Source organism: Meles meles, chromosome 4, assembly GCF_922984935.1.
Source record: "Meles meles chromosome 4, mMelMel3.1 paternal haplotype, whole genome shotgun sequence".
NCBI classification, from domain to species: Eukaryota; Metazoa; Chordata; class Mammalia; order Carnivora; family Mustelidae; genus Meles; species Meles meles.
Window position 1 is genome coordinate 136,540,454 of NC_060069.1, and position 27,470 is coordinate 136,567,923.

At 37.6% G+C, this 27,470-nt stretch overlaps 1 protein-coding gene across 2 annotated transcripts in view; it reads left to right on the forward strand.

The window, feature by feature from the left end:
• Positions 1-3,248: 3,248 nt before the first annotated feature.
• Positions 3,249-27,470, forward strand: part of USP25 (ubiquitin specific peptidase 25) — a 135,122-nt gene continuing 110,900 nt past the window's right edge. Inside the window, exon 1 of one of the 2 annotated variants that reach the window (XM_046002388.1) lies at positions 3,249-3,671. In XM_046002388.1, the coding sequence (XP_045858344.1) occupies positions 3,627-3,671 (45 nt within the window). In that variant the 5' untranslated portion in view covers positions 3,249-3,626. The remainder of the gene's footprint in view (positions 3,672-27,470) is intronic. The other variant, XM_046002389.1, reaches the window with a different exon arrangement.

Below are 27,470 nucleotides of genomic sequence, written 5' to 3' on the forward strand. Positions count from 1 at the left end.
AAGCCACCTGGTCCGTGGTATTTTGTTATGGCTGCCCTAGAAAATGAATACACTGACCAAAGAAGCAACATCTGGAGACTCGCAGTGTATGAGGTATCACAGGCAGCTGGAGGTACCAATATTTATATGCTTTGTCAGAAAAACAATATGGCTGCCAGAAGCACAGAACTGTCCAGTTGGAGTGAGAAGTTAGAGTTAACCATTACAAAAGCATAAACAAACTAGTTTTCTCTCCTTCATGACTGTCCATTTAGTTCAATAGCATTTTATTGTACATGTATTAGGCAGATCGTACTCTTACAGGTTCTAATTTATGAGCACCTTATCAGTGAATGGTACCATTATGACATCATTGAAACCTCCTCTTTCAATGATTGTTTATGGTTCCCTTATTAGTGGAAATAAAATTATCCTAGAATGCCAATACACCAACATCCAATACAAAGAAGGAAAATAATTCTGATGCTCCTCAAGAGGAGATTTGGGAACTATTCTTTTGTCATGGAAATTGCTCAAATCTACACTATGATTGAATGTTTCTTTCTTGCTCATGGCTTACAAATGTGTTTTGGCAACATATTAGACTTTTGGTGTTCAGAAATAGATATTCAAACTCCTTCTAAATGGAGATAAATAGTCAAGATAGAATACGAGTTTCCTTGGTTTACACAAGGCATCATATGGAATATTGTTAGAAACATCATTTTGATGCCACATAGAAAAACAGATTTGGAGTTAAGAACTAAATTTTTAATATAATTTTATTTTTAGAATGATTTTATTTATTTCAGAGAGAGAGAGAGAACACAAGCAGCAGGAGGGGCAGAGTGAGAAGCAGACTCTCCTATGAGCAGGGAGCCCTACTTGGGCCTTGATTTAAGTACCCTGGGATCATGACCAGAGCTGAAAGCAGATGCTTAACTAATTGAGTCACACAGGGGCCCCTAAATTTTTTATTTTAATGAAATCTGTCACTTTAAGTGTTTATCTGCATGTCAAAAATCCAGAGTAATACAACTTAGGAATTATTAAATAATATCCTATGGTTATATACTTCTAACAACCATACCTATTAAGGCTGACTCATGAACAGAAAAGCTGACATTGGGACATACTGTTAAAATGAATTAGGAGGGGCGCCTGGGTGGCTCAGTGGGTTGAGCCCCTGCCTTCGGCTCAGGTCATGATCCCCGGGGTCCTGGGATCGAGTCCCGCATCGGGCTCTCTGCTCGGCGGGGAGCCTGCTTCCCCCTCTCTCTCTCTCTGCCTGCCTCTCTATCTACTTGTGATCTCTCTCTGTCAAATAAATTAAAAAAAAAAAAGAATTAGGATATCTGGCTATGTGTTGTATGTGCAAATTTATCTTAAATTTTCAAGTTTCCACCCTCTATTCATTCTAATTGTATGTTTTCTAAGAAAGAATGCCTATTAGGACACTTGAAATTTTCTTCTCATACAAAATAATTAAGACTTTAAAATTTTCTGGGAAACCATCAGAAGTAAACTGGAAATAAATGATCAAAGCAGGCAAGTGTGACTACCCTATGAAGAGATTTATTTAATGATTATCTAGTAAGCATTGGTAAAATACTATTTTTGAGGAACTAGCAATTTAAATCAGAGGAACACTGATTGCCAAATTCTTGAAACTAAACCTTAGTGTATGGAAATATCTTTAAATCACAGTATTGGATTCTTAGGTTATATTTAACTTTCTTATATTCAAATGTCATGAACTGGATAGAGTTCTTTTTTTATTTTTATCCACAATACAGAGAAACATGAAGATGTTATGTTGGAAAGAAATTTGGTCAATAAATGAGGTAAAACAAGCTCTAGTTTGCTTTCTTTGGCAAGTAGCCTTCTTTGGGTGTTGTGCCTTTTATCAGGACTGTAGCATTATTCCTAAAATTCTGTAGTTCCAGTCACTTCACAACTTTTCAAATTCCTCTGGTAGAATGTAGGATACCAATAAAATAAACTTTGTAATAAGTCAAAATCAAATGAGCAAATACATACCAAGACTCAAGGGAAAAGATCTCAAAAGGTGGTTGAATATATCTGAGGTGCAAAGACTGTTGTAAAGTGCACAGATTTGTTACAAAGCCATAAGAGTCACTATGATCCATGATTATTATATAAAACCAGTTAATATTTCAGTGATCACTTATGAAGTTTGCTTTTCTTGCCATCAGATTCAAAATTATACCTGATTTGCAAATGTGTGTATTGCATTTGTGACAATATGTATTAATTATTCTGCCCCCTCTTTGCCACACCTCCTGTGCCCAGATTAGCTGGTGAAGCTCAAGATTTTTTTGAGGGTAGGGATCGCTTTCTCGATGTTAAGTTTTTCTTACAATTCCATATACGGTCAAGTATTCCATGCCGGAAGGTTAATGGCTAATTATTTGGCAACTGGTACATTAGAATTACGTACCATCTGGGCAGTGATACTTTGGTTACGTTGTCTGTTGTATTCACCATATTTCATTTTTATCAAATCTTTGGGAAATACACCTTATTTCTCCAGAGCCTCGCAGCGACAGGCACGTTTGCATGAATGAAGGAGACGGAGAATGTCAATATTCATTTATGTAATGATTAGTTAAGGAGAAAAGTACATTCCGGCATAAGGACTTCTGACACCCCTTTGCTTAAATCATACTTGACTTCTCCCTTCGAGCAAGTTACCTGCTTGCGAGATTCCTAGAAAGGCGAGGGGAGAGGACCCGAGACATAGAAAGGAGCCGGGGTTCGGGACCCAGCACGGTTTTGGGACGTTACCAGGCTCAAGGGGAAAGGTTATGTCTTGGAGGACTTCGGAAAGCTGGCGATGCGACAGTCCTGGGCACAGAGAGAACGCTGCCCTTCGGCCTCAGCTTGGAGTTTCCTAGAACCAAGGGCGGGCTAAGCGCAACCTGCCGCAGGGGCGGCTCCTAGGCAAGGCTCGCGGGGCGCGCCCTCGCCCCACCCCGGGAACACAGGGCCCGCGCAGGGCGGGGCGGGGCCGGGGTTTGGGGGCGGGGCTCCAAGGCGGCCCGGCCCCGCCCCGTCCCGCCCCACCGCCCCGCGGGTCACAATATAGGGTTAGGGCAGCTGGCGGGCGGGGCTCAGCGGGGGAGGAGCTGCGGGGCGGGGGAGGTGACGGCGGTTGGGGGAGGGGACGGTAGGAGGAGTCGGGGAGGGAGGAGAACAGCGCCATTCCGGCCCGCCGCTCCCTCCGTTGCCGCTCCCTCCGTTCCCTCTCCCTTCCCCGCAGTGGCCCGCGAGCCGCCAGCGAAGGAGCGCGCGCGCGTGACGCGGCCCGGCTTGCTCGCGCCCTCTCGCGCCCCAGCGTCCGCCGTCCGCTCATGGCCCCGGCCGCGGCGGAGAAGCCGCTCTGAGGCGGGCCGCGTGAAGTCGTGGGGCCGCCGCCGTGGCCCTCGCTGTCCGCGCCTCGCCGCCAGCCAGCGGTGCCCGTGCACGCCGGCCGCCATCGCCTTCGCGCCTGGCTGGCGGGGGCGCTGTCCTCCCCGGCGGTCCGCGCCGCTCCCTGGAGCTTGGCGGAGCGCGGCTGCCAGGGCCGGCGGAGGCGCGAGGAGACGCACACCGCCGCCTGTGTCGCCGCCGGCGCCGCGGGGGCCATGACCGTGGAGCAGAACGTGCTGCAGCAGAGCGCGGCGCAGAAGGTGAGGCGAGCCCGGGAGCCGGCGCGGCCGGGCCCCGCTCCTCCTTCCGACGTGCTGTTCTGACCCTCCTCGTCCCGGTGCTCCCCGGCCTTTCCCCCTCCGGCGCTCGGGCCTCGGCTGCCCCGGCTTGCTCCCCCAACGTCCGCCGCCCCTGCGCGCCGCCTTGGGGGCGTCGCGCCCAGTGCGAGGCTGCGTGTGGGGAGTGGGGTCTAGTTAGTGGGTTTCAGCCCACTTCCTTCTTGTCGATTGTTTACCTGTAGCAGAAGGTGCGGGCTCTGCATTGGGAGCGACCCTCGCATTCCTACACTCCTCTGTAGGGCTTCGGAATTAAACTTTATTCACTTCCTCCCCCCACCCCACTCCTTTTTTTTTTTTTTTTTTTTTTTTTAAGAATACCGGTTGTCATCCTTTCTGCACACAGTTTGTGTTTCGAAGGTGGAAGCATGGCAGGCCTGCTGTTTTGCAAGAGGGGTCTCCATGAGAATCCTGCCTGGTGGGGCAGGTTCATTTACCAGGTGGACTTTATGTAGAAGTAGAGAATTTGGTTTCTTCTTTTCCCTTTTTCGGTTTCCTTTTCCTTCTCTCTGAGTATAGAAACTGATCCTAAGAAAGAAAACCTTTCTGGCCATGTTTATTCCAGGAATCTTTTGTCCCCTAAGTTTGACCTTATTCACATTCTTCACCCTTTACTCTTGCCTCAGTCACGTATTCAAATGGTCACTCAGTTAAGTAAAATAATAATAATAATAATAATAATAATAATAAGTAAAATCTATGTGAAGCTTCAGGTCTTTTTAATTGCATGGTGAGAGATGTTTCTTTTATTTGAGATTTTGTTTTCAGAATCTCAAGTGCACTATCATGGCTTGCACCATATCCTGAAGAGCTGTTGGCTCTTTTTTTTTTTTTTTTTTTTTTTTTGGTCGTTTTGTGAAAAGCATTTTGGGCAAAAGGAAAACATTGTTTTAGTCGCGTTGGAATTTGGGGGGGGGTAACTAGGGTTTATTGTGAGCAGCTATCAAAGCTGTGTTTGGCTTATCTGGCTGAGTAATGAATGCCCCACCCTGTTGTAGTTCTGGCGTAGTTTGTATCCTTCTACCTGTACTTGATTTCAGTATAAGGCCCGCTGTCCTAAAGTGGACTATCTATATACACTCACTGTCCGCTAAGTTTGTGCTTTGAGATTATTTTTAGAATTCTGATAGTGCTTGAGGTAATTGAAGATGCTCAAGAATTTTGTAAGGATAGTGTATTGTTATTTTAGGCACTTTGGGAAAGTTGTCTTTGGAACTCTTGTAAAAGTTAGTTAACTGTTACTGGTAAATTCCGAAGATTGTTGCAGACTGCAATTTATTTACAGTGCAGTAAGTCTCGATTTAATAGTGGGCGTTTAGAACAGTTTATCTCCTAATCTTCCTATTCTGTTTTGAATACCTTAAACTTGAGTTTTTGATGTTAAGCATGTGATAAAGTTAATAATACTTGGAGCAGGATCTCGTGCTCATATGTATGCTAAGCAGTACTTAATAGGTTTGGTATCATTTTTGTTTATAGTTCTCTTGAGTGTTGACTATTAAAGCCTGATTGGAAGTGAGAAATGTGGCTCCTGTTTTTCACATCTTTTAAGTTTGAACAATGGCAAGAAGTTTGTATGTTGTCCTTGGTTTTTTTTTAAGTTGATTTTGACCAAAGTACTTCTTTAGCATTGAATCAGATAATGCGGATCTGCCTGGTTCACAGGTTTATGCATAAAATTGTAGGGTCTAGAATCAACTTACTGAAATGATCTTGGCCATCAAATCCAGTTTCCTAGTTTTATGAGCCCCCTCCTTACACAAGGGGAATAGTTGTTAATCCAGAGTAATACCATTATGATGCTATTGTTAGTGTGTGTGTCAGATCATTTTAGAGATATTGGGAAATTTTTTAGGCAATATTATGCATTTATTTTTATACTTCCATAATGGTATTTATGGGTTTTTTGAAAAGAAACAATGTGTGTGTTTGCTTTTTGCATTAATATACTATGACTTTGTTACTCATATTCGAACTATTTAAAAATATTTAATGGGTATACATACTTTAAACCATCCACTACAAATAAATTGATAGATTTAAATTCACCAAATTAGTAACTAAGTAGGGGACTACAACCTAGTAACTAGGAAGTGTTACTAGTTTACTTCATACTTTAGAAGAAACAAAAGTGAAACTCTTTGTTTTCCCTTAGAAACTTTATGAATTATCAGGAAACAAAAAGTGTGTGGTGCATATTTGCATAACCAAAATTTTAGCCTATTTTCTGCTCTCCTTAAATTACGTATGTGAATGCACATGCATATACGTTTTATGTATGTAGTTCTATTCTGGTGGTTGGAACAGTTTTTATTATTTTCAAGAATTTTGTTTCTTCCAGAAGGATGATTAGTTTTATATATATATGTGTATTTTTTTTTTTTTTTTTAAAGTAGCACAACACAAAGCTTTCCTAAGTCTTTTGTTCACCTGCAAAATAGCTTGTCACAGTATAAGGCAAGAGGCTGGCTGTCTTTTCCTCTGATGTGTTCTTCTCTTGATTGCTGGAGTTTGGCCATGGTAGGAAGTTAAAAGATGTAGTAAAACTGCAGAAAGCTGTTCTTCTGAGGTTTAAGTGATATAGATTAGGTAGAGTTGGTTAAATCCTATTCATAATTTTGGTCTTGAACAGGTATCTTCAACATTTGTGCTTGATATTTTACCTAAGTGTACCATCCTTAGATCTCAAAACTTTGATACATATATAGCTTCAGGTCCCAAATGAGGATTCCTTAGGGCAGTGATAGAAGGCTTCCTCCCACGGACCAAACTGATTTATAGAGGGAAGTGAGTTGGGTACTGTGTGCATTAAATGCATCCTTTTGATTTGAATAAAATATAAGATTCATAAAGGGAGCTATTTTGCTTATTTTGTTTCACACTCGAGCTTGGAATGGTTTCTTTCTTTTTAAAGAATGGTTTCAAAAAAAAAAAAAAAGAATGGTTTCTTGCACATAGTAGGTTTCAGGAAATATTTGGTGAGTGAAATAATGAGTGAATGTTTTCTAAAAGGAATGTAAGTGCAGTAATTGTTTCAGTTTCCAAACTGAATCTCAAGATTAAATTATTGAGAAACTTTGGACTACTGTTGGAATATAGACTGTGTAGTGAAAAGACTGTAGGGTGTGGATTGGGTCTAAATCACCTTCCTATGACCTTGGACAAGTCATTAATTGCCTCTGAATCTTCCCTTAAAGCCTTAAAGTTAGTATGATTAGGCGTGAGCAATTCTTTTAGATCTGAGTGTTTAGTGGAGCTAACCATGCATTCATTTCTGAACGGAGGACAAAAAAGAAATACTAGAGGATGAGGAGAAGGAATTTTATCAATCAGTGGTCAACTTTCACTTAATTATGGTGGGGGGGGGGGCGTCAAGTGGCAAGGATGTCACAGATCAGCCAGTTTAAGAGTTAAAGCAAAACTTGGAAAACAATACAAGCTGGATCCAAGGTAGATTTTTTAGTTAAATTATGTAGTATTTTCTAATTTAGGTATCATTTAAAGTTGTAAAAATACAGTATAGCATTTCAAAGGACAGTGAAAGTTATGTAAATCACTGTGAACATTACTTAAAAGGGATATTCTTTGGTACTAAATAGTGATTATGTTGTTATTAGCGTAAGACTTGGTCTGGGCAAGGGACAGGGATCCAGCTGCTCATTCCCTTGTTCCTTCTCTTGCTCACCTAATTTTGGTTTGTATGCTAACATTGTATCCAGCTGCCTTAATGAAGCCTCATCAGTTTTAATAAATATTCTGTTGATTTTCTTTAAAATTCTATATATATAGTTCATGCCATTTACGAGTAGTTATCACTCTGACTTATTCCTTGTTAATAGTCATACCTCTTTTTTTCATTTTTTTTTATTGCTTTTGCTAAGATTACAGAATACTGCTAGGATTAGTGTTAGTTTCTGTTATGTATTCCTTCATTTTGATGTGGAAATTTCCTTATAATCTTAATGTTTTGAAATCAGATTTAGATGTTAATTTGTTATCAAATGCCTTTTTCTTTTTCCTTTTTTCAGTGACCAGTGTGATAATTTGTGTGTCAAAAATAGACACAAAGGGGCACCTGGGTGGCTCAGTGGGTTAAAGCCTCTGCTTTCGGCCCAGGTCATGGTCCCAGGGTCCTGGGATCGAGCCCCGCATCAGGCTCTCTGATCAGCAGGGAGCCTGCTTCCCCTCCTCTCTCTCTGGCTGCCTCTCTGCCTACCTATGATCTCTGTCTGTCAAATAAATAAATAAAATCTTAAAAAAAAATAGACACAAAATTGTTATAGGTAATATATAGAATATGTTATATATACCTATGTTAAGGAATTGTGCTTAGATTCTTTGAAACTTTTTATTCATTTAATCTTCCCAAACACATTATTATTAGGTGAACATTGTTTTTTTCCCCCCCTTTCCCCTACATGTTGTGGTTGAGGAAATGGTATTAGAGAAGAACTAAAGGAACATTTCATTGATGGTATGTGTTGGGGGTGGAATTTAAACTCAGGGTTATGAGACTCACGGGCTCTTAACCATTACACTATGCTATATTGCTTTCTGGTAAAATCTCATGTAGTCATGATGCCTCCAAAATCAGTATACTAAATTTTAATCTGGAATTTAGTGTCTGTATTCTTAAATGAGATTGGGTATGGAGTTTGCTTTTGTACATATGGGCTATCAAGGTAAGGTTAGCTCATAGAATCATTAGAAAGCTTTTTAGGGTTTCCTTTGTTTTTGGAAACAGTGCAGGATTAGGTTAAATTATTCAAAATTGGTGGTATTTAGACACGTTTTATCATCTAACTTCAGTACTTAACTACTGCGAAGATTTGGTGAATATGACTATAGTAGGCTGACCATGTATCTAGAGCAAGTTTTAGACAAGCTTTCCACATTTTGACAATTAACCTTTTAGGTTTTCTGCCTCTTCCAGAGTCAATTTTAAAAATGCTTATAGATTTAGATTGGATTTCATTTAGATGTATATGTATATAAGTGTGTATATATATCTGTATATCTGTATCTATCTATCTGATGTTTTCTCTTAAATCTATGTAGATAGATTCTGTTATTATTCCTGATTGTTTTGTTTTGTTTTCTCGGTAATGTTTGCCAGGTTGTTGATCTATTTTACCGGTATTTCCCTAATCCAATTCTTTGTTTCCTTTATAATTTCTGTGTATCTTCGAATTTATTAATTTTTACTTTTGTAGTTAGTATTTCTACCTTTCTGCTTTTTTGGGGGGTAGTTATTGTTGCTCTTTTTATATGTGAATTCAACATTTAGTGAGTTTCCAGTTGTATATTAATAACAAGCATTTTGGGCTGTGGGTTTTCATCTGATTTCATCTCATTTTTCTTTAAATGTTTAAAAGATTTTTTCTTTTCTGGTATACTTCCTAAGATGTTGCATTTTTTAAATTCTTGATTTATAGTTTCAATGTACTGTTTAGAAAACATGATTTCTGACAGTTTTAGAAGTTAAGATTTTCTTATGACTGTAAGGTTTTAATGAGCATACAAAAAGGATGTGTATTTGAAAGTTAGAGTTCTGTATTTATATATTAAATAAACACAGTGTGATTTGAATATTTCATGTTTTTTTTTCTTGTGTCAAATTCTGAGAGATGTTGATGAAATTTTAACATCTCATCAAATTCTTCTTATTTCTAATGGATCTAATCTAAACTTGCATGCTTTTGTTAGTCTTTTAGTAGAATTTCATCATTTATGTACATGATGGTAACTGATAAAAATATTCTTTTGTCATCCGGGTTTCCATTTATTAGTTTTCTTTTTGCCCACTCAGTTTTGATGGATTGATGAAGTTTTCATGTATCACCTCCTCCACCCTTGCTTCTTTGTATCTTCTATGAGTAACAAATCTTTCTCCTTTCTACTCTTATTTATAAACAAATATATATCTAAACATTTTTCTGATTGTGTCAGAAGGAATAGTTTTCTTTCCATCTGTCCCCAGTAAGAAAGACTTTCTAGCGTATTTTTATTTACAACATTCCTGATTTTATTGGGTTAATGTGGAATTGTATTCTAAATGATGGCATTTTAAATTTCTTAAGATGCACCTTACATCAAAAATATTGCTTGTGTTATAAACACGTTAGTAGCCAATTATTATTTTTTTTAATTAGGTATTTAATTTTAACTGTATGTTTTTCTGGCAGATTTAACACTGTTTGATGTTATTCTACTTCTTTTTTGTAGATAAGTTAACTCTTTGTGTAAGCTTGTAAGATTTCCTCTTTTGTTTTAGAACCCAGAAACTGTGTATGTATGTTCTTAACAGTTCTGCCTAGGATTTTTTTTTTTTTTTAAGATTTTATTTATTTATTTGACAGAGAGAGATCACAAGTAGGCCGAGAGGAGGCAGAGAGGGGGAGAAGCAGGCTTCCTGCTGAGCAGAGAGCCTGATGGTGGGCTAGATCCCAGGACCCTAAGACCATGACCTGAGCCTAAGGCAGAGGCTTAACCCACTGAGCCTCCTAGGTGCCCGGTCATGTACTATTTTGAGGGCTTGTTTTAATAATCTGCATTTTAGTTGTGAAATAAGCAGAGTTGAATTAATCATAAATATTGATTTATGATTAGTTGTCTATGCAAATTTTTCATTTATTTATGAAATTACTTATTAACTTTTAATAATACTCATGAATTTTACTTTTTAATAACAAACACATGAATCCTACTTAAAACAAAAGCTGTAACTTTGAAAGTAACCTATATCTAACCAAATGGTCTCATTTTACTTATTAACTTTTAATAATACTCATGAATTTTACTTTTTAATAACAAACACATGAATCCTACTTAAAACAAAAGCTGTAACTTTGAAAGTAACCTATATCTAACCAAATGGTCTCATTTTCATTTCCATCCCTCTATTTTGATTTGCAGTTGTAATCATCTTGAATCCTATGTTTATCTTCCCTTTAATTTACTTTTTATTGCAGCTCTGTGAATTCTTATGTATTTTAAATTTTCATTGTTTTGACTTTCAAAACTTTTTCTACCTTGATAGCTAAAAGATATTCATGTATCTCTTCTGAGAGTTTTAAAGTTATGTTTGGAACATTTAAACTTTATTCCATCTTCATTTGCTTTTTATAACAGGTATGAGGTGGGGATCCAATTTAATTTTCATTATATATGATTTTTTGTTTTGTTGTTATTAATTTTACCTCTTTGAAAAGTTAATGCTCTCCCCTACTGAACTGACAAGCCATTTTTATCATATACAAAAGCTTTACATGGTGCTTTTTTTTTTTTTCCTTGAGTTGTCTTTTGTTTCATCCTTCATTTGTGAATACTGTCCTGTCTTCATTGCTATAGTTTCATAATTATCTCTAGTACTGGAAAAGTAGGTTTGCTTTTCTTCTTCCAAAGTGTCATTACACTTTATTTTCCTTAGAAATGAATAGAATAATCTTACCAATCTGAGAATAATCTTACCAAGTCCTCTGAAAAACCCTTGTTTGAGTTTTTATTAACTCAAGTGATTGTGTAGACCAGTTTGAGATCATTAACATATTTATGGTATTGAGTCTTTCTATCCATGAACAGAGTATACTTCTTTTATTTGTGTCTTCTTTAATATCTCTTCATTTTATAATCTTAACTGTAGAATTTTTGTATATCATTTATTTTAGGTGGTAATTTTGATAATAATTGTATGGTGCTTTAAAATATTTGTTTTTGTTACATGTGTGTACACATGCAACTGGCTTTTGTATGTTGACCTTGTATCTAGCCATCTTGCTGAACTTTTCTATTTTAATACTTTTTCAGAGGTGATTTTGGATTTCTGTGTAAAAGATTATATCATGAATAAATTATGACAGTTTTATTTATTTCTAATTTTTATGTCTGTAATTTTATTATTTTCTTATTGTACTAGGTAAGATCCCTAATAAAAGTTGATTAGAAGTGATGATAATGGATATTATCTTATTACTGATTTTAAAGGACAGTTCCCTACTTTGGTACCTAATGGGTTTTTTGAAAGTATTTACATGTGTTAGTTGTATGAGCTTACATGTTAAAAAAAAGGGTTCTGTTTCTAAAGAACTGAAGAATATTGTAAAATTTTAATTTTTGCATGTACGTTTTCCTCATGACTCATGAGTTACACTCCAGGCGCCTGGAGTAGGTGGGGAGATGGTTTGTCAGTTACTTTTCTGTCATTCTACCTCCTATAGAATCAGACATGGTGAGTGTGGTTTCATAGCTTACAATAATCATTAATGTATATAATATATGAAAGACCAAATTTGGCTTGTAAAAGCCATTTTGGAATGTCAATATGCAATGTGGCCAAGTAGATGAAGTGGAAGTTGAACTTATAAAATGACCACTTGTGTTTATTTTGGCAAACTTGTCTAATTTTCAAGAATGTTCTCCTTGTCGGGATATCTTATTTTATACACATGACGGGTAGTTTTTGAAAGTTTTCTCCTTTTCTTCCTTCAGTTAACTGTTTAGCACAGTCTGTGCTTTTAAAAATTACCTGGTCTTAATATTTAAAAGTGTTCAGCAATGTTTTCCTTGTCTTTTTAGCCTTTTGGTATAGGTTTAGATCAGAGTTTCTTACAATGTGGTTTGTAGACTATTCATTTCCTGTGGAGCTTGCTAAAACTGTAGAATTCTGTGCCTCACCCTGGACTTACTGTTTCAAGCCCAAGAGTTGGACTAGGGCATTCTTAATGTGAATCCCAAATGATTCTTCTGTACTTAAAGTTTGAGGACCACTAGTTGAAATTAATTAATGTTCTTAGTGATGAGAATGCTTCAGCACTTGTGGAAATTGGCTGCGGGGCACCTCCAGGGGATGAATTATCACAGTACGCCCAGTTTAACAGTGGAGCAGTCTCCGAACATACAGACTTTCTTCTATTTCAGGTGTTTCTCCCTGTCAGTTCACTGATGCTTTCCTTTTGTAAGGGAAATGCCTTCTGCCTTGGCTTTCAGGGCAACATCTGGATGGAAATCCAAAGCTTCAGGTGCATAGGTGGGACACTTGCCCCCCACCCCCAAACTCAGTAGGGCAGATTTAGTCTTTCTGTTAATTGACTGAGACATTAAGGAGTTGGAAAACAATTGTACATACTAGGGTTGTAGTCTTCCTCTTTCTCTTCTTTTTGGAGTGTGTGTGTGTGTGTTTGTATGTGTGTATTAATCATTTCTGAAAGGTGTGTGTGTGTGTGCCAAAGCATATGAAAGCTTATGTATACCTTAAATAAATATAATAACTTATTACCTGTATCACCCTAGACATAAAACAGAACATCTTTTTATTCTAGCCATTTCCTTTGTGCCTCACTCAACCTGTCCTTCCACATCCCACTAGTTGCTATCTTGACCTTTCCAAGTTAATGTCACTGTGGTATAGTTTACAAAAAAAAAAAAAAAACCAACAAAAAACTGCCCCCACCTTTTTTTCAAGATTTTATTTATTTATTTGAGAGAGAGAGAGAGACAAAAGTAGCCACAGAGCATGTTTGGGGAGGAGAGGAAGAAACAGGCTCCCCGCTTAGCAGGGAGCCCAGCATGGGGCTTGATTCCAGAACTCTGAGATCCTGACCTAAGCCAAGGGTAGAGGCTTAATGACTGAGCCACCCAGGTGCCCCAGATACCCATTTAAAGTATATAATTAGACAAATTTTGGCAACCCCAAAAGATACACTTGTGCAACCCTTTCTATTTAGTATCTCCACACTCCTATTCCAGGTGAGCATTGATCTGATTTCTGTTACTACAGGCGAGTGTTGGTTGTCTTAGTTCTTCACATAAATGGAATCTTAAAATTCCTTTTTTTTTTTTTTGCATTTGGCATTTTTTTCTCAGCAAAATGCTTTTGAGATTGAGCCACATTATTCATATGTTAGTAGTTCCTTTTTAGTGCTGAATGATAATTCATTATATGAATATTACAAACCATGTAAACATATTTCTATTGGTGGGCTTTTGGGTTGTTTCCAATTCTTGGCCCTTATAAGTGATTTGTTACATGTTTCTCTTGTTCAAATACAGAGGAGTAAATTTGTTATAAAAGATTGCTACATGGTTATTCTAAGTGGTTTTACTGTTGTACATTATCATCAGCAATGTATGAGAGTTAAAGTTGGTCTGCTTCTCTGTCAGCACTTGATATAGTTAACTTTTATGTTTTAGCCAATTTAGTATGTATGTAATGGTACCTCATTGTGGTATTAATTTATATTTCTTTATGGCTTGTGGTTTTAAACATTTTTCATGTGCTTCTTGGCCATTTTTGGAGGATTTTTAAATATTGCTTCTCATATACAATTGATCCTTGAACAATATGGGGGGTGGGGCACTAGGCCCCCCCCCAATCCCCCCCTCCCACCTGCCATGTAGTCAAAAATCTGTGTATACCTTTTGACTCTCCCACTCTTTAGCTACTAATGGCCTACAATGACTGGAAGCCTTACTGATATAGTCAGTTAATACGTGTTTTGTATTTTATATGTATTACATACTGTATTCTTTTTTTTTTTTTGAAGATTTTATTTATTTACTTGAGAGGGAGAGAGAGAACAGAGGGGGAATGAGAGGGAGAAGCAGACTCCCTGCTGAGCAGGGAGACTGATGCAGGACTCAGTCCCAAGACCATGAAATCATGACCTGAGCTGAAGGCAGATGCTTAACCGCTGACGCACCTAGGCACCACTATATACTGTATGCTTAGAATAAAGTAAGCTAGAGAAAAGAAAATGTCAGGATGTCTGGGTGGCTGTCAGTTAAGTGTCTGCCTTTGGCTCAGGTTATGCTCCAGGGTCGTGGGATCAAGCCTTGCCTTGGGCTCCCTGCTCAGTGGTGAGTCCTCTTCTCCCTTTCCTCCCAACTCATGCTCTCTGTAGCTATGTCTGTGTCTCTCTCCCTCAAATTAATAAGGCAAATATTAAAAAAAAGAAAAATGTTATTAAAATCAAAAGGAGGAGGAAATACATTTGCAGTGCTGTAGTATATTTAATAAAAAAATTCACATATAAATGGACTTGCACAGTTCAAACCTGTACTGTTCGAAGGTCAACTGTTTTACCAGTTTTACATTCTTACAGGATCAGCAATAATAGTAGCTAGTTAATTATTCCATACCTGAAAATAGCTAAAAAAGCTAAAGATATTGGGACGCCTGGGTGGCTCAGTGGATTAAGCCGCTGCCTTCGGCTCAGGTCATGATCTCAGGGTCCTGGGATCGAGCTCCACATCGGGCTCTCTGCTCAGCGGGGAGCCTGCTTCCCCCTCTCTCTCTGCCTGACTCTCTGCCTGCTTGTGATCTCTCTCTCTGTGTCAAATAAATAAATAAAGTCTTTAAAAAAATAAAAAAAGCTAAAGATGTTGCTAGAGGTAACATTTTAGGAGCAAGTACTGATAGGCTCATAAAACAAAATGAAACTCCACAGACTGTCCTTCATTTTATTATTTTTTAAAACAGCTGTTAAAAAAGCTCACTGCTGAAGAATGACACCCCTTTTCAGGGGCGCCTGGGTGGCTCAGTTGGCTAAGCGTCTGACTCTTGGTTTTGCCTCAGGTCATGATCTCAGGATCAACCACCCTGTCAGGCTACCTTTCAGTCAGGGAGTCTTCTTCCCCCCTCTCTCTCCCTCCGCTACCTTCTTTGTGCTCACTCGCTCTCTTTCAAATAAATCTTTTTAAGAAAAATAGAAAATCCTTTTCTTCATGCCTCAAGCTAACCTTGAATTAATGTCTTTGATAATTGATAACACACACAAGAGAAATCTTTATGATGTATTTTTTGTTCTACAGGGTGTAAAATATTTTAACATTGTAGTTGGTTTTGAAATTTAGAAAGAACTTGGAGGACCACTGATGGGTGGGCTAAACTGTGGAGAGGTAAGCCTTTGGGTCAGAAAGACTTTTCTTACTGTTTTTGGTCCATGAGAGAACAAGAAAGAAGAGCCCGTTTTGAGCTGGAAAAGGAAAACAGCTCCTGCTTGCTGGGTGTTTGTTGGTGCTGTTCAGCCTGGAAGTGGGTGAGTTGGAGGTGATGGTACTTGGCCTGAGGGCAGGATTGGCTGAGAGCTGAGAGCTCAGTTCTCAGTGAAGCTGGGTGTGGGGGAGCAGTGTGGAGAGAGGCACCAGGAATGAAGAAGCATTAGCTGCGAAGGTCCATTACTGTGGTAACACTAATGTGAGAACCAGTGGTACACTCCAATATACACAGCTGTATATGTTACGGTTCATGCCAAAATACATGCAAAATCAAATATCTGCTTTCTTTGGGGTAGAGCTACAGAAACAACTTTGAGCTGGGGTGTGGCGTTTGCTGTATCCTCCACTGAGGCCTCTGAGCTGGTCTGGGTTTCTCATCAAGAATGTCCTTGAAGTCTTTGCAGGAGGCCTTACACTGTGGGGAGAGCAGGGCTAAGGAAGATTTAAAGGAAACTAGTAGCAGTCGAGTGTCTCAGGTTTAAAATGCTCAATTTTTAGAAGGAGCAGCTCTCTGCACAGGCCTCCTGGTGGGGTCAGTGGATACTCTTTGTGCCTATTTTGGTCACACCATATGGATTCTCAGAACTGACTTCTGGGTTTCTTCCCCAGTGGAACCAGGACCTCAGTTCAGTGATAAGACTGCAACTAACAGAAGACAGATGGTATGTGTTTCCATTCTTGCTGGTGACTTTAGGAGAAGGGCACCCTTGCACCGGAGCCTGTTGCAGCTCTGGCTGGATAGATGAAGACAATGTAGGAGATGGCTGAGTTCAACTGTTGGTAGGAAGCCTAGATTTCTGGGGCTGTGGGAACCAGGGTAACCCCCTCAGGGCATGGGTCTTGTGTGAGGAAGTATGGTCCTAGGTCACTGTGAATATTAATTTTATTTGGTGTTGCCATTGGCTTACTCTTGGCCATCTTGAAGTTGGAGGTTGGCTCAGGCAAACTCTAGCCTCAAGGTTTATAGTTTTCTAATGGGAGTGAATGCCTTCTGTGCATTCTAGACTGTGCTTGTGGTGATCAGGGACCTTCTACCCTGGGAACTGCCGGAATTGCTGTAGAGCTCAAAGCTCTCTGGGTTTAATGTACAAAGGGAGGGGGCTGACCTACAGAACCTTTGTTCTTCCTCTTACTGCTGCATTAGGATTTCAAGAGGCTCTCTGTAGAGAAGAGAGAATGGGGCTGTGGGAGGGTCCGGAGTCAGGCGGGGGTGTGGTGGGGAAGTACTGGGAACCGACTGCCTCCATGTTTTCCTTACTGACCATTTTTATATCATGTACAAATAATTTGTATGTTGCTGTTGAGTTGGAGGAATTTATATATTCTGAAAGGTTCTTTCATTATATGTATATATTTTTTCTTAATGTGTATGTAGCTTGTCTTTTTATTTTCTTACCAGTTTTTCTGAAGTCTAAATATTTTAACATTGATGTTCATTGTCCTATTTTTTTTTCCATAGGTAGTGCTTTGACCTAATTTTCTTAAACTTTAGTTTATAAAATTTTTTTACTGTGTTTTCTTCTAAAATATTTTATTAGCATTTACATTTAGGTGTCTGATCTATGTAGAGTTTACTTTTTTGTGTGTTCTGAGATGTAAGAGTCAAGGTTCATATGAAATAAATGAACCTTTGTGTTGTAGTTCACTTATACTTCTGGATACACCAGAATTGTTATATTGCTGATAAGTTATTCATTTACATTTTTATGGACCATTGAGATTTTTTTTTTCCCCCTGTGAAATTCACATTTGTTTCTTTTGGGTTGGTTTTACTTTTTTTTTTTTTCTTTTTAAATTTGAAGGAGTCTGTTATAGTCTAAATACTTTTTTTAATGTGTTTTGTATCTTTTCCCATTTCAGAAGGTCTTTTTACTCTGTTTATGGATCCCTTTCATGAACAGAGGTTTATTTTAATTTAGTCTCATTTGTAATTAGTTGCCTTTAACGTCCATACCCTATTTTTGTTTGTTTGTTTGTTTGTTTTTTACAATTTTATTTATTGAGAATGAGAGAGAGTGAGAGATCACAGAGGAAGAAGAAGAGGAAGAAGCAGACTTGCCGCTGAGCAGGGAGTCCAATGCGGGACTTGATCACCAGACCCTGAGATGACCTGAGCCAAAGGAAGACCCTTAACGGACTAAGCCACCCAGGCATACTCCCGGACCCCCAATATACTACTTTATAAAGATAATCTCTTTTATCGCCCTCTACTCTTTTTCTTGTTTTACCCTAGTATTTAAGTCTTATTCCAAAGTTCTTCTTTGTCCCCATTAATACTTCACCTGATGACAAAATTTTTTTCTTGACTTTGGGCCTTTTTGAAGGAAAACAGATCTCTGGGACTCTAAAAGTTTTTTTTTTTTGTTAAATCTTTAAAAAGTTAAAACTTTACTAAAGTTTGCATAAATATAACTAGGCATAAATTTATTATGTTCTATTGTATGGCTCTTATGCACTAAAACCAAAAATGAACTAATAACTTAGAGGTAAGCAAAGCTAGAAAATTAGTTAAATTTAGGTTAACAAGGTTAACTTGACAGATGGGAGTGTTTTACAGCAGCTAACTTAAGCACTTGCAACTTCAACCAAGGAAATTAATATATGTGTATTAGGACGTTCTTGTAAGATATTATCATTAAGCTTTGGAAGTAGATTTTACTGCTGTTGTCATCCACATTACTTTTTGTGACCCTGTTCGTCAGTTGATAACCATTGTCTTAGAGTGGTGTTGTCAGCCTTTTTGTAGTAAAATCTTCACAGATGTACCTCCATATTTGATCACACTTTATTTTTGTCCTTTTATTTTTTGCTAAAGCCCTGTAAATGTAATTATTACAGAGTCTTTGAAGCAGAATGTTGAACTTAAAAACAGGTTGTATGGTTTAGTACACAGTGGAATATACTTCCTGCGAATAAGAGGTAACAATTACAGCTTACTTTTAAGTCAGTGCCTGATAAATATTATTTATTAAAACCAGTGAGTACTTTGCCTTGTGAACATATCTTGGGACCTGGACAATCGAGAGGGTGAGATACTACTATGCATTGTGATAACTGCTTTTGCAGACACTTTGAGATAGTGTTATATCTTGGAGTAATAATGTGTTGTAGTTATTGCTAGCTGCCTTAGGAGTTGTAGTTTCTTATGGTGAAGGTTTTAAACCTTCTCAAGTGTGCTGCCAGAAATATTTCGTACTTGAATGCATATTACAAACACAAAAATGTTGAGAATTAGTGGGTAGAAAGGTAGCATATAGGCCCAGCTATTGGGCAAGATTTCTGTATGTCAGTTTTTGCTCTGTGAACTGTCAGTACATGTATTTAAATTGTTCACATTTGGGCTGTGTTGTACAGTAAAATTTGGCTGCTGATATGATCCTGTGTGTTTGTACTTCTTAACTGGGGGGATTTTCTAAGGTTTAGTCTTTGATTTTCTGCCTTCTTCCTTTGTAAGCTGTCTTTGAGAGATCATGTATTTTCTCATTTCTATATGTTCATTAGTACTAAGTTTGTATATTCAAAATTAATTAAATGTTATACCGTTAGATAAACTCTTGTTTCAGGTTTTCAGTTGCCTGTTGTACATTTATGCTTACATACTCATTCATCTCATTATTATGTCTGTGCATTTAATTATTATTTCTTTGAAGCAGATTGAGAAGTAAGTAATACACAGAAAGCTTATAGTTTGGTGGCGGTGGGACACGTCAGAAATGCATATATGATATTCGAAGTTAAGTGAAGTATTTATAAGATGTATTGGTAGGACGAAGAAGAGGATCTAAGAAGAATAGGAAAGGCTTTATCGAGGAGGGAGTGGTTGAAATGAAAGGAAGACTACTAGGTAGATTGACAATATCATTCTAGGCAGGGAAGTCCATGAACAAGGGGAAACAAACAGAAGAATTTGGTGCCATCTGTTATCTACCAGTAGCTTCATGTGGCTAGATATGATATAATAAAAAATAAATATTTAGTTTTTTTCCCTGGTTCCTGTCACAGAGCCTGTAGAATCCTGGGAATTTACTGTGTTTTGTATGCTGATGAGTTAACTCCTTCTAAAACCAACCTCAGAAAACCAACCACTGTGATTAGAGGGTTAGAATTTTCAGCCCACTCCCCAGTCCAGTGACCAGAAGACAGGCTGTAGATTGAGTTCAGTCACTGATGGCCAAAGATTTAGTCAATCATACCTATGTATTGAAATCTCTAGTGCCTTCCATACTTTTAATAAGTGCTCTGTTAAAAAAAGAAGTGCTCTTCTAATGGCAGTTCTAGGCCAAGAACTTAGCATATATGGTTAATTTTTCCCTTCCTAATTATTTTTGAGACTTATTTCCTTAAAAATGCAGAATTACATCATTAACGTATTATTAGAATATAAAAATTGCTTTTAAGGAAGTTCTATTAATAAGGGTCCAATTAGGATACAGAAACCGCACAATAATTTGAATAGGGAAAGTTTAATACAGGGAAGTATTCACCAGTAACATATGATTGGCTACAAAAATGTAAAGAAAACTCTAAGGAATAACGGAAGGAGTAAATTTGGGAGAGGTTTGCCCTCAGACTGAGTTTCAGTTCTTGCTGTAGATGTGATAGAAGTCCACTGGGTGGTAGACATGTTTGCTGAGGTTCTGAAGATTGGGACATTGATGCAAATAGCTCTATAGGACTGAAAAAGAAAGTTGTTTAGAGTATATGCTTTATTAACCTTAGCACTATGTCTCGATGATTGGACTTCCTAATAGTCAGTAGGGTGCATTATGTCTGTAATGAGTATGACCAAAAACTGTATTTGCTTTAACAAAGGAGTTAATAGTGACACATATAGCTATGAGGAATTATATAGTATTCTAGTTTGAGAGTTCTATGTAGAGTGTATTTATTTTGTTTTATTAGTATAAGGGATTTTATTTTTGGACTCCCAAGTTCATTAGGAAAATTTAAGTGTAGAAACTAGAGATAACGTGAAGATATGTTTTATTTAAACTTCAGATCATATAGTTCAAAGATACGATTTGATTCACAAAACTTTTGTTTACCCAGATGTTTTACAGAATAAGGCACTCTAATTTAAAAACCTTGTCTATCCCAAAAGAATGGGATAGTTGGGGTTTTGGAATGCATATCCTCATAGAAACTATGTTTCATGGTGTTGGGTTCTTATTTGGCCTGGAAATGTATTTAACTCTATATGAACTTACAGTGCTGTGTAACAGTTTTTTGGGGGAAAGTGCATTTAGAATATCTGTTTATGATACATTTCTGTTGTCTGCCAGCTAATAAGGATGGGGGCAGCTATTAGAGGCCTGGATATCATGCAGGTGTTAGATTGATTGAAGAGTTGGGGTGGCAGATAGGAATATGGACTGAGGTGAGGAAAGATGGGAAAAACCAACTATATCGATTGCTCTTAGCTACCTCTTTTCTTCTTCCTCTTTTTTTTTTTTAAATTTTATTACACGAATGCCTAAGATCATTAGTGGCTCTAGGATTCTATAAAATGATAGGGAAAATCTTTCTAAAATCAGAGGTTCTGGAATATTTAAGCCTAAGTGTGAAATAGTGAAATAGTAAATAATGAATAGTGAAAAATAGTAAATAGCGAAATAGTAAATAGTGAAAAATAAAAATGCATGCCTTCAGAATTATACACCCATAGAGGTATATAATCAATTTTTTGTAATGCTATTCCCAAAAAGATTGAGATAAGCCTTGACTCTATGATGCTAGAAGATACAGGATTACCCCAGCCATTATGGAGTTACTGTCTAGATGATTTGCAGTTGAAAATTTTACTGTACACTCACATTCAAGTAGGATTGATAGGACCAGAACTAGGAAATGAAGCTTTCTATGGGATTCTAGATAGACTGTAAGAGGGTGTGGAATGTTTGTTAAGTAAGTGAACCTGATTTATGTATACTTCTTGTTCTATCTCCAATAATCAGTTAGTATGTTCTTTCCTGTGGATGAGTTCAAGGCCTATGACCTGACTTACTCCAATTCATTTCTGAAAACTTTGCTATAGTTACTTATTCAGTCAATATTTATCAAGTGCTTACCACATGCCAGATGCTGCTTAGTTACCAGGAACACGTTGATGAGCAAAATAGTCTGTGTTCTCTTGAGACTTATAGTCTAGTGGTTAACCATGGTATATTATTATAATCTGTGGTAAGTGCCAGGAGACCCTCCAACTTTAACAGAAGGAAAGTGGTACGTAAATTTGGGTTGATAGATAAGGATAGAGAGGATGTGAAATAGATGGTATCTTTTGAAATCAGTGTGATTCTAGCATAGAATTGCTCCCATGCATTATTGGAAGAGCCTAGTGTACATTGAAGGTTTTTCCCAGTGTCCTCAATCTGGTGAAATATGTTTGTGTTTTGTTTTGTTTTAGGTTATATAGTTGGTAGAGGCAGAGGCAGGTTTGGGGCTCGCAAAGAAGTCACATGAAGGACAGATTTATGTGTTTGGAATTATCTGTCTAGGAAGTATGGGGATTTCTTGTTATGGGAAGAGATAACATGAACTAGGGCAGTTTAGTGTTACCAGGTAGATCCAGAGGATATTTGCAAAAGTAGTTGTCTGTATGGTCATGTCCCTTAAAGGCAGTAGTATGATTAATCCTTTCATTGATAGGTGACTGAAATACCACATGGTTCCTAGCAGTGCTTTAGAGAATGTGATCCTGAAGTTTAAGAATGCCTTGGGATTTTCTATCAGATTAGGATTTTCCCCTCTTTCTCTTAAAAAAACTTGAAAGTGTTTTTAGAGGTTATTCTAGGAGTTGCCTCCCCCCCCCCCCCCCCCCCGAAGATAGAAACCTTTGGCTTTCTTTCTTTTGCACTAAACCAGGTTTTATATGTATTTGGAAATTCAGGAGCCATTGACTGACTTGTGAATCATTTGCTCCTTAATGTAGAAAGTTTTTCTGCCTTGTAGTTAGTGGTACTCCACTTTTTTTGTGCCATTATTTAAGTATTTTACATAGAGGATGGTATTGCATTTTTGCACTGAGTTTTCATTTTTCACTGACTCTTTAATCTCCAAAATCAAATATAGAGAAAATATGGAAAAGGCACAGACCATGGAATTTGAAAAACCTGTTTTCATTCCTGTCTCTATAGTTAATAATCTCTTGAAGCCTTTTTTAGCTATGAAATGAGAGTAACTTTTTGGAGGGTGTGTGTGCATACACGTATGTGTGTGTGTGCTCATATTAAGTGAGGTTATAAACTGGAAGCACTCAAAACACTTGGCGTACAACAAGAACATAATAAATGCTTATCTTCTTTCTTTGCTCTAAGCCAGTAAGTGATTCCTTTTTTTTTGCATTCTTAAGTTATACCAGTGTTAAATATGTTGTGTATTTACTGAAACAGATTTAAAACAGACCCAACATTAGCTAGGTTCAACTGGGGAGGGAAAGAATTTCTGTGAACTCTCTGAGTCTTAATTTATATTGGAATTACTGATGCTTCCTTTACCCAGAAGTGTGTATAGTACTGTATTTTGCACATAGTGGGCACTTAAAGATATAATCATGTGATAAAAATTACATTGAGGAAGGATTGGAAGGCCTGCATGAAGTCTTGGCTTGTTAGCTTATTGATTTCTGTGGTGTTTGCAGTTGCTGAATTTCTTTGAACATTTTGTCTTGCCTTTCTCGGTCCAGTAGTGTGAACAGATTGCATCCTCCTCCTTATACTTTAGTTTATAAATTCACACAAAAAAGACCTCAGAGCTCAGAAAATGAGCTTTAGAGAGGGAAGTGAGTTGGATCCGTCTTGGATCGAAAGCTGCTAGTCCAGGAGGAGAGAACCCATGTGCAGGACATTTTTAGTTGAGGAACAGGGTGTCTGCAGACCAGAAGTGTGATAAATAGAAAGGTGCAAACCTTGGACGAAAGACCAGGGTCTTAATTACAACAGAAATAGCAACAAGAAAAACATATAATTGTAGGAAATGAAGGTGCAGGTTTTCAAAGACAGGAAAAGCACAGCTGGAAGATGCGTGTAACAAAGGAGAAAACTACAAATGCGATGCCTTCTGTGCCGGAAACTTAGAATCTTTCTCGTAGCTTACCTCTTCTGATCTCCCATTTTTTGCTAACCAAACTAAGAAAATTTTTTCACCTTTTCTCCTTCACACTCAGCCTTCTACTCCATCCCCGTCATTTTCTCCTCCTTATTTCATTTTCCGTCAAAATTCATGAGATCATGAACTATGCTAGAGATATGCCTAGAGATATTTTTTTTTCTAAGATATTCAGTTGACTGTATTGTGGATAAACAAAACATCAAATTATGGCTACAAGCTATAAAATTTCAAAGATGTTGCTTCTCTTTAATAAAATGCCATTTTATTAAAATTTAAATAATTTTAAATTTAAAAAATGCACTGTCAGTCAACGCTTACCATAATAGGCTACTCCAAAAGTTAGTGGTGTACCAATGGTCCACATGGTGTACCAAAATATGGTCATCATGTTCACCAATTTTCAGCTGGTTAGGGTGGCTCTTCTCCACAGGTGCTTCATTCTTCTGGGGTGAGTTGGCTACCCAGGGTCACGTTCTTCTTAAGGAAGCTACAGAAGTTCAGGAGGGAAGCCCAGTCATGCAAATACATTTCATATCTGCATGACTGTCTTTAATATGTCATTGGTCAGAGCATGTCACATGGCTAAGCCCATCATCAATGCAGCAAGGAAACTCTCTCTAGTGGGAGGAAATTAAAAGTGGCAAAGGGTGTGGATACAGAGATAAGAGAATTGGGAGTCTGACATGGGCCCTTGTAATCTTTTCTGAGCTTTATTTTCCTGTTTACATTTTACTTGTAGTCATTGTGGGTATACTATTTTGTGTTCCATTATTTTAGCTTAATATGATTTTGGGAAGATAATCTCTATATAGGTTATATATTTGCTATTTAAAAATATGCACTTGTTTGCTTGACTCAAACTATGCCTCTAAGTCCATCTATATAAAAAATCATCTGAGATACTTATTAAAAATGCAAATCTCTTAGCCATCAACCCTAACCCCTCTGGAATCACCGTCTCTGGGGCTGGGGCCTGAGAATATTGTTTATTATCAAACTCATCAGGTCATTCTTCTGCACATTAAAGTTTAGAACCACTTCCTTAGTGTGAGGACATTTGTATTGTTTCCATTTTTCCAGCATTGTAAATAATAGCTGGTAACGTTTGTATAAGTGACTGATTTGGGGAAAGCGTTCAGTAGTCTTTCCCTGATCCATGATCAGGTAATTTGCAGTCGAGGGAAATAATGTTCCGTGTAAAGAATGGAGTTTAGAGTGCTGGTGGTGGTGAGATTACAGAGAGGCATATAAAATCTTCCAAGTTTTTTATGTTCAGTAAAACGAAACCGTAGATAAGAATTTCTGTAAAATTTTTCTACATCTTTAACATTGTGATGTTTGGTATTGAGTAACTTAGTCATGGTTCCATTTGCTAGTTATTGGTACTATTTTAAATGAACGTAGGGAAGTTGACAGGTTTGAGGAGAGTTCTTTTTTCATTTCTGTAAGTTTGACCATTTGATTTTTTTTTACTCAACTGTTTTATTTTGGCATTTTATATGAACTTGTTTATATATACTATTTTTATTTTATTTTTAGATAGTCTTGGTTATTTCAGCTCTCTAATAAGGTTGTTGGAAATGAGAATTCATTGAACTGCCCATGCTTATCTAATATACATTATTTGCTTTTCTTCACAAACAGAACCTTGATTTCATTTTCAAAGTGGCTTTTTGCCTAGCTGGAAAATATGTTTCCCAACCTTCTTTGCAACTATGAGTGGCTATGCAATTTTGTTCTGTTCAAGGAAGCTTTAAGTGGAAGTCACTGAGTGGGTCTTCTTAAAGCAGTCAGACTGTTTTGGCTTATGCCCTTTGTCTTGTGCCCTTCCTTTTATCCTCCCTGGAACTTGTACTGGGTGCTTGAGGAGGAGACATTGAGAGACAGACGTTTGAAGAATGTCACATATAAGAGTGTTCAGTGGGAAGACAGAAGGAGCTTAGATCTTTTTTAACATGTGGGAGGTCTTATCAGATCTGGATTGCCCACCTCCAGTCTAATTATGTTAGGAAAAACAGACACTATAGTATGTTGAAGCTACTATTTAGATGGGACTCTGTTACATGTAGTTGAATGTGATTTCTAACTTATACATGTGGTTTCTATAAAAGATATTTAGATGATGGTTACCTCAAACCTGATTTTCAGTTTGCTTTTTATTACATTTTGTAATTTGTTGAGGACTCTTCAACTCTGAAGGTGTATATGTCATGCATGTTTAAATTGTCAAGTATGTGGAGTGTCTGGGTGGCTCAGTGGGTTGAGCCTCTGCCTTCGGCTCAGGTCATGGTCTCAGGGTCCTGGGATCGAGCCCTGCATCCGGCTCTCTGCTCAGCGGAGAGCCTGCTCCCCCCCCCCCCCCCCCCCCCCCCGCTTCTCTGCCTGCCTCTTTGCCTACTTGTGATTTTTGTCTGTCAAATAAATAAATAAAATCTTTAAAAAAATAAATTGTCAAGTATGTTTTGAAATGCACATTTTATGGTTATAACGTTAACAAATCTGTATACAGAATATTTTAAAACCTTATAATAAGGTAATTTTAAATTTAAAGTTGCAAGATAGTACAAAAAACCTCTACAACTTTTCTTTTTTTAAACTGAGAGTAAATTGCAGACATAGTGCCCCTTTGAAATTTAAAATACTTCAGGGTGTAGTTCCTAAGAAAAATAGATATTTTCTTACGTAACTATAGGGCAGTTATAAATTCAGGAATTTAATATTAATTCAATATTATTACTAAACAGTTCATATTCATATTTCTCCAGTTATCCCAGGAATATCCTGTATAGTATAGTGTTAGATGCAGTTTGGTTTCCCGCATTTGATTACCAGGGCCTTTTTTTTGTCTCCTTTAATCTAGAAACTCACTCTTTGTCTTTTATGACTTAAGCATTTTAAAGATAACAGAGTAATTACTTGGTAAAATGTCCCTCAGTTTGGATTTGTCTGATGCTTCCACAAGATTAGGTTCCGGTTATGCATTTCGGGCAGGAGCACCATAGGTGGTCTTGTCGTCTTGGTGTATCCTACAACATCAGGCAGCATATGCTGTCATTTTATCCCAGTATTGGTAATATTAAATCTGATTATTTGATCGAGGTGGTATTTGTCATGTTTCTTCATTATAAAGTTATACTCTTCCTCCCTTTATAATTTGTAGGAATAGACTTTGAAACTATGTAACTATTTTGTTTTTCATCAAATTTTTACCCCCTAGTTTTATCATCTGTTGAGGATCCTTGACTGGTTTATTACTGAGATGAATGTAAAACATTTTCGAGAAAGATTTTAGCAGATTCTTTTATTCTAGTGATGACTTCTTTTACACTTCATTTCCATTGAGCTTTCTTTATTTTGTGGTGCTGTCTTACAGTTTTAGGGACCTTGTTTAAAGAAATACAGAGATGTCGGAAAGAACATGGTTCTTAATTAGGGAGGTTCAGGGCAGCATTTGATAGTGGAATCCCATCCCTTTTTCTCTTTTCTCTCCAAGAGAGTATAATCTATTATAGATCATGAAGACCAGCAGGTCTGAAGCAAATGGGGGCAAATGATTAATTCTGTTTGGGATCTTTTATGACAGATTAGATAATGAGATGATCTTTTTCCTCAAATAGATCT